Here is an 8259-nt window from a genome sequence, read left to right as displayed (position 1 = left end):
CTTTGTTCTATAACTCTCCCAATGCTCTATCATTAACTAAGTAGGTCCTGCCCCAATTTGATCTACCAAATGCATCACTTCACATTTATCTAAATTAAACTCCATCTGCAATTCATCAGCCCACTAGCCCAATTGATCAAGATCCCATTGCAACCTTAGATAATCTTCTTCACTGTCCATTATGCCACCAAGTTTAGTGTCAACTGCAAACTTACCAACCATGTCTCCTAAATTCTCATCCAAATCATTATTATAAATGACAAATAACAGTGGACCCAGCACCAATCCCTAAGGCACATCGCTGATCACAGGCCTCTAGTTTAAAAAACAACCCTCCACAACCACCCTTTGTCATCTGTCATTCCCTTGCAAATAAAGGGAATCTTCACAGACACCGGCCTATGAGGACTTATTTTACAGACCTACAACCTTCTGACAAATGTTAACACAACCAGTTTTGGTGTCCTTATCTGTGGAAAGATGTCCTTGCTATAGAGAGAGTACAATGAAGTTTACCAGGCTGACTCCTGGGATGGCAGGTCTGTCATGTGAGGAGAGACTAAATTGATTAGGATTATATTCACTAGAGTTTAGAAGAGTGAGAGGGGATTGCATAGAAACTTATAAAATTCTAACAGGGTCAGACAGGAACAATTCAGAAAGAATGTTCATGATGGTGGGGCAGTCCAGAACTGGGGCTCAGATTTTGAGGATAAGGGGTAAACCTTTTAGAACTGAGGTGAGGAGCATTTTCTGCACCCAGAGAGTAATGAATGTGTGGATTTCACTATCACAGAATGCAGCTGAGGCCAACACATTGTCTGATTTCAAGAAGAGATTAGATCTAGCTCTTGGGGTTAAGTGGATCAAGGGACATGGGGAGAAGGGGGGGAAATCAGGATATTGAATTTGATGATCAGCCATGATCATTTGAAAGATGGAGCAGGCTCAAAGGGCTGAATGGCCTACTCCTGCTTCGAGTTGCTGTAACCAAAGGAAATAAGCAATTGCCGTCACGAAAGTTAACAGAAAACATATCCACAGCTGCTAACTCGAAAAGCAAACAGCTCGGATCGTCTTCTGGTCTGGAAGCTTCAGCTACTGAATTTGCATTGTCTGAGATCATCTAAGCCTTTGGCCAGCATCACTGGTGTCTCTCCTTGGGTTTGCTGAACAGGTGGCTATTAAAGGGCTCACTAGGTATATTTAGCATCTGAAACCCGAGTAACAGCACTTTCTGATTGGTCCGCCGGTTCACATGATTATTTAGACGCTGATGCAGCTTGAGGCTCTTACCCAGCGTTTCTTGGGAGGGGAGCGTTGGGGAGGCTCTAACTGCTGGGGGAAGTTACTTTTAAATATCACGGGTAAGATTTTGTTGTTTCTGTCTGAAATGCTGGCTGTGAGCGTGTTCTTGCAAGGTGGTGCTATCTGTAATATGTGCTTTAGCTCCTTTTTAACATTTCTGGTCAGGATAGATTCGATTGGGTCTTGAACCTTTGCTTAGAGTACAGTCAACCTTCTGAACTATGGATCCTTTGTTTGAGGACATTTCCCACATGGTATATAAATGGTAACAGTCGCTCTGGGTTTGTGTTAAGTTCAGAATCAAGTCCCGGCTATTGGTTATTTTCTCCCAATATTGGAAAAGTCTCACAGCCCGTGTTCCTAAATTTAACTGTGCTGCCGTGGGCTTTGCTTGCCTCAGAAGGAATTGCAACTCAGCTAGCTAAACTAAACCAGCCAATCGCACCGTGGTATTAACTTCTGTGACAAATTTCTCGAGGCATTGGAACAGCTGTTGAAAACCCTGGTTACTTGATCTGGACGCTTCCCTCTCCTGACTATCCCCCCCTCATTTACTGTGCCACCCATTTGCAGGACAAGCAAATCATTCCTCGAAACAAAACTATGCAAAGAAATATCCAGACTTCCATTTTATTTAATTATTTGACATCACCACTTAACCTACTTTCCGCAACCCCCCCCCTTCCCTTCCCCTTTTCTTTACAGCTGTAAGCTAAAGTGTGCAGAAACCGAAGGGAGTACATTCCTCTGGCATTTGGACAGTGCCCATTTCAGTGAGGTCGTCAGTTATACTTTATTGCTGACGTCCGAGAAGTATTTTTGTACACGGTATGTCTGCCTTACATTATATGTCTATCTAGATGTGTATATAGGGCGCCTCAAAGCTCACTCCTTTCCTGATCCCATTACAGAGCCCCTTGAAATAATTTACCTTTACAGATCCACCCCTACTTTCACCCCTTTCTCAGGCTTTTTTATGCATTTTCTTTTTCTATTCGGTCGTATTGGTTTAGATTCTGACCCCGTTGCCTTATTTTAGGACGCTCAGTCACTGAAACACAGTAAACATGGAAGACGACGAGGGGGAATATGAGGAATATGAGGAATATGAAGAGTATGAAGTGGAGGAGACTGTAACGGTAAGAAGTGTAAAACAGTTGTGGAAATTTGGAACCAAATCAGCAAATTTGCTTTCTTACTCCAGTTTTGCCTTCATATACTGAACACTTAAAAATGATTTTCCGATGATATATTCCACCAATAATTGGAGCCATACCTACACTGGTTAAATCTTCGTGATAAAGATTTTTAAATATAAATAATTTATGGATCAAACAAAGTATTATTATATGTAGTCTCTAGCTAAAATTAGAGAGGATGGGCTCATAAGCGAAGATTTTTTCCTATACAGTAGACAAATGTTACTAACAATTAACAAACGGAAATTGTGCTGCGATTTTTACACAGCGTCAACGATTTTCCTTCTTGAAGCAAACCTTTATTTTTCAGCACCTCTTAAAACGAGGTTTGCGTGTTTTATATTAAAACAATTTAATGGGGTTAAGCAGGAAAAAAAACCCCACAAATGATCCTTCAGCCTCCAGAATTTAAAAGAGAGGACACATTTGCCTCATTATGTCCCACTGGCAAATAAAACACAATGTTAACCTTCCCTTATCTTTGGCATCATTGCCCACTGCTATTTCTCCGCTTCGTACAGAAGCCTTTTGCTGTACTGAGATACTTTACCAGTCAGCACTAATAAAAGACATGCTGCGCATGCAGAAGGAATGCAGTATCCACATTCAAACAGGCTGAGCAGTCAGTTCCCAAGCAGTTGGGAGGGCAGAATCTACTCTGACAGATATGTAATAAAATCCAGTGCATTTTATTTGGGCAACTGGCCTTGGACATCTTTTTTATTTCTCTCTTAGAATATTCCTCTATGGCAGTGGTTTCCATTTCAACCAAAATCTGAAAATCAACAAGAATAGCCATTAACATAAAATCTAATTACGGGTATTGATGATTTTACATGAATAAAGCACTCATCTTTGTTGAATAGTTAGCATTCCTAGGAATAGCCCGTCAACTTATTAACTGCAGACATTTCTGATTTGTATTTGCTTTGGAGTTTTCCGAATGTATTTTTCAAAATTTGCTGTGATGACTGAAAGCTTTCTCGACATATTTTAAATCATTATTTACTGTCATTTTTGGGATTTTATTTTGCGCTACCTGTAGATCTCTAATTGACTAATGGTTAAGTAAACCAATGAATACTCATTTGATACGTCCAATCTTTTATCACAGCTGATAATTTTCTAATAATTATAATCCAATAATTATAAGGGCTGCCAATACCTGTTAACAGGAATTCTCTTGGATTACTTCAGAAAGTAGAAACATTAAGGATGAATTAACTCAGTGATGGAATATACATCATTTTTTTGATATAAAGCAAACGTTTGTGGCCATTTGTTCAGTAAAATGGCTCACTTAATTGACTCAATTATTAAGTATCCAGATTAATGTAGGATTGAGCTGTACAGACCCTAAGTGCCTTGAGGTCAATTCTCAGCTTGCGATCGGTTAACTCATCCATGTTGGACCCTAAAATTGACTACAGCAGCCCCGAGTTTAGGAAGGAAAAAGTGAAGGTTCCTTTTGCTCTTAGTCACCAGATAGTGACACCTACTGGAAAGTATACACATGTAGTCAATGTGTTGAGACTGATCAGGGTCTTTGTGATGCCTCCCAGCATTTAAAAAATATATATTTATTAATGCCACAAGTCAGCTTACATTAACACTGCAATGAAGTTACTGTGATAATCCCCTAGTTGCCACACTCTGGTGCTTGTTCGGGTACACTGAGGGAGAATTTAGCATGGCCAATGCACCTAACCACCAGGTCTTTTTGACTGTGAGAGGAAACTGGAGAATCCGAAGGAAATCCGCCCAGGCATAGGGAGAATGCGCAAGTAGGGTCCCGGGAATTGGACCTGGGTCCTTGGTGCTGTGAGGCAGGAGTGCTAACCACTGTGCTATCGTGCCACCATTCAAGTTGTGTGCTGACGTTATTGGTATTCAAGTGGGGAGTTGTGCAAGGTGCAGTTATGCCTGTGTACCTGTTATCTCAGCTTTAGATGAATCATAGAACCACAGAATCCCTACAATGCAGAAGCAGGCCATTTGGCCCACCAAGTCTGCACCGACCCTCCAAACAGAGCATCCCATCCAGATCCAAACCCTGTAACCCCACATATTTACCCTGCTAATTCCCCTAAACCTACACTTCTTGGGACAACAGGGGGCATTTTAGCATGACCAATTAATCTAATCTGAACATCATTGGACTGGAGGACGGGATGTAATTGGGACAGAATCATTAAAAATCCCTCCAGAAAGCAGTGGTTGGTGCTGGAAAACATTAGTGACTCTGGCTATTTATCCACTCAGTCTCCTTCAGGAGCTCTAAGGCAATTGCAAAACCCCAAATATTGTTGTAGGTGAAATTAGAAAGCGTACTCAGAATGGGAATTGGGAACTTGGGCCCTCCGATCCTATGCTATAATTTACAATTAATGATGCTGATGTAATGTGTTTATTCCAGTCACTGTAACTGATAAAAATTTGTTAACTGAAATGCATAAAATTCTAAGAGGGTTGACAGGCAAGAGCCTGTCTTCCCCAAACTGGAGGGTCTGGAACTGGGGATTGTAGTCTTAGGATAATTGGTCTAAAAGTGTGCAGGTTAGGTTGATTGGCCATGGTAAATTGCCCCTTAGTGTTTGGGGGCTACCAGGGTAAATATGTGGGACAATGGGATAGGAGCTGGGTAGGGTTGCGGTCAGTGCAAACTCAGTGGGTGAATGGCCTCCTTCTGCACTGTAGGGATTCTATAATTCTGTGATTCTATGATATAGTACGAGCAGCACAGTGGCACAGTGGTTAACACTGCTGCCTCACAGTGCCAGGGACCTGGGTTCAATTCCGTCCTTGGATGACCGTCTGTGTGGAATCTGCACGTACTCCCTGTGTCTGCGTGGATTTCCTTCGGGTGCTCCAGTTTCCCCCCTGTGTCCAAAGCTGTGCAGGTTAGGTGGATTGGCCATGCTAAATTGCCCCTTAGGTCGGAACTTTACTGGCATGCTGCTGATTTCAGGGGCGGGCAAGGCTCAGAGAATGGTATCTTCTGTTGGCCTTGCGCAGGATCGTATGAACCTTGGGTGGATGTGCCAGTAAAATTTCACCCTTAGTGTCCCAAGGTGTGTAGGTTCTGTGGATTAACCATGGTAAATGCATGGGGTTACGGGAATTGGGGGTGGTGGATCTGGGTAAAGATGCCCTGAGGAGAATCAGTGCAGACTCGTTGGACCTCCTTCTGCAATGTAGAGATTCTATAATATCTATGATATGGGATTGTGATGACTAGAAATATCTTCACTTGGAAATTTGTCCATCTTTGGAATTCTCCTCCCTCTAGGACTTTAAATGCTTGGTTATTATGTATTTTCATGACTGAGATTGATAGATTTTTGAGGACAAAGGATGTGGAATAGAATGATATTGTGGAATTAATGTACAAGTTCAGTCATGACCTCACTGAATCGTATGATGTGCTCCCATCCCTATTTCTTATATTCCTACTATGCTTGACTCTTATTTCTGAAGCGGCCTAGCTCCTTAATTGTATCAAAACACACTCCCCCCCTCATTACAGCAATTAAGGATGGGCACTAAATCCTGAAAATTAATTCTGAAAATGTATCTTAATGTTACTTTTGAGAGCAACTTCACCCACCAAACCATCATGGTATTTGGTTAAAAAAATTATAATTCATCTATTCCATCAAACTTTCTGCTCCCAAGAATTTCACTTGTTGTGCAGTCCTAAAATGTGAGCATATTCAAATATCGGTTATGCAAATGGCTCATGATAGATTAAGTAGTTCTGCTGTTAGTGGATTATAGTGGAGTTTCTACAACACCATGCAGAAGCCTGTCATAGTAAGACCGTTTGTACTACTGAAGGTGCATTGTTGTAAAAAATGACACATAAAATAGTGATTGACAGCCCCTTATAATGTATCTGTTTAAAATCAGAACTGACTGGACTAAATTAATTAAAATAGTGAAGTTGTAAACAAACTTCTGTTAAGTCTTCCCAAGACCAAATATAAAGTTGTGATAAAATACGTTAATAATAGTGGAAATATGTTAATATGATATGAGTTAATTTTTCTGTTGACTGTATTATTGTGCAGAGCAATCTCAACTCATTTCATTGTGCATGCATTGTTTTAGTGATTAAATTAAGGTGTCATAAAGCATGTGCTGTGTCTTTATCATGATATGTGCATTTTCTCCCTGCTCATCCAATGGTTTTCCATATCCAGGTTACTAACCTCCTGTAATCTGCTTTCCCAACTCCATCCTCCATCATCCAGACAATAACCCACAATCATCATTGACTTTTGTTGAATCATTTCACATTGCTTTCAGAGAAAATTGCGTGAAGTGCGTGAAGCGATAAGCATTGTCTTAAGTTCCAAGATTGTTTTCATGCCTTTGCCATGAAGAACGGTTTTCCATCCACAACAAATTTGTTCCATGTTGTCATTGTTTTCTTTACGATGGCCGAGATCCAGCTCTGGAGCGAGTCCATGTAGTCTTGTCCAGTTTTTGAATTGGAAATTGTGGTCAGTCATATTATTTCAGACCTGAAAGCGAGTGGGAGATTCTAGCCCAGTGTCAGAAGACTGTAGGAAATATGAGTCAGTCCTAGGCTGGTTGTAATGAACCAAATCGACTAAAATAGACTTGGACACAGAACTTCAACAGGTTCAAAATGTGTGATGTGAATCAAATAACCTACACTGTGGGGTTTACAAAAGGTCATCTGAACAGTCTTTTCAAGTATCTCAGTTTCGCTACCAACATCATGACAAAGTAATTCACAGAGAAGATGTTTTATGCAGGATTTATAATAAACCAAATGACTAAAAGAAATAGTGCTTCCTGCAGGTAAAACTCTTGTCCACTTGAATTGACTTGAACCCTTTTGTTTTCAGAAATATACCTTCATTTCATGCAAACCCAAAATATTAAATTAAAGTTGTTCAGCATTACCCTATGGGCTTTATTTGGTCACAAACTTCCCCTATTGATTATTTGCCTATAGCTGAGTCATCTCTTTTGACTTTTAATTCTAAGGTTTCCATAACTCCCATAATTTTTTAAAAATCTCTTCTTTAAGTTGTTACAAGTTTCCAACTTCAAGTTCCACCCCAGGGCTTGAGCAGAAAAATCAAGGCGAGGATTTCCTTGCAGTACTGATGGTGTGCTGCACCTTTGGAGGTGCTGTTTTTCAGATCACATGGCACAATTTTGAAGAAGAGCAGGGGAGTTATCACTGGTATTGTGGTCAATATTTGTCCCTCAGTCAACATCATTGCAAAACACTGTTTCTCTGGCCATTGTCATGTTGTTATTTATGGGATTTTGCTGTGTGCCAATTGACCCTGCCCTGGTTCCTACATTGCAATTGTGATGATACTTCAGAATTACTTCATTGGCTGTGAAGCACTTTGAAATGTCCTTTGACCATGAAGAGTATCTCAATTAATAATGGGTGCAGTATAGTAGTCATTCCTTCCACTTAAATACTATTGTTTCATTCTGAATTTTGTTGATATATAACTCACTTCTGGCAAAGCAAAGTGGATTTCCAACCTGTCTCATGTCTCACTGGGGTGCTTTGGGACATCCTGAGGCCGTCCACTGTGCTTACTTATAATTATTATTCACTTTATGAGGGGATTGCTCCTGGTAGTTCTTGGGTTTGAGGGACGTGTGGAGAGACCAGAGAAACTGGCATTGTTCTACTGAGGGCAGAGAAGATTAAGGAGTGACTCAATCAAAGTTGTGAAAATTATGAGGGGAGTTT

At 40.6% G+C, this 8259-nt stretch overlaps 1 protein-coding gene across 39 annotated transcripts in view; it reads left to right on the top strand.

Annotated features, from left to right (window-relative positions):
• The first annotated feature begins 1275 nt into the window (after positions 1–1275).
• Positions 1276–8259, top strand: part of neb (nebulin) — a 283417-nt gene continuing 276433 nt past the window's right edge. For all 39 annotated transcript variants that reach the window (XM_080199424.1, XM_080199416.1, XM_080199415.1 and 36 more), the window contains exons 1-2: positions 1276–1367; positions 2348–2447. In XM_080199424.1, the coding sequence (XP_080055550.1) occupies positions 2376–2447 (72 nt within the window). In that variant the 5' untranslated portion in view covers positions 1276–1367; positions 2348–2375. The remainder of the gene's footprint in view (positions 1368–2347; positions 2448–8259) is intronic.

Source organism: Carcharhinus amblyrhynchos, chromosome 11 (genome assembly GCF_965287045.1).
Source record: "Carcharhinus amblyrhynchos chromosome 11, sCarAmb.v2.hapA, whole genome shotgun sequence".
Taxonomy (NCBI): domain Eukaryota; kingdom Metazoa; phylum Chordata; class Chondrichthyes; order Carcharhiniformes; family Carcharhinidae; genus Carcharhinus; species Carcharhinus amblyrhynchos.
The sequence above is the reverse complement of the archived record's forward strand: the minus strand, read 5'-3'. Positions and strand labels throughout refer to the sequence as shown.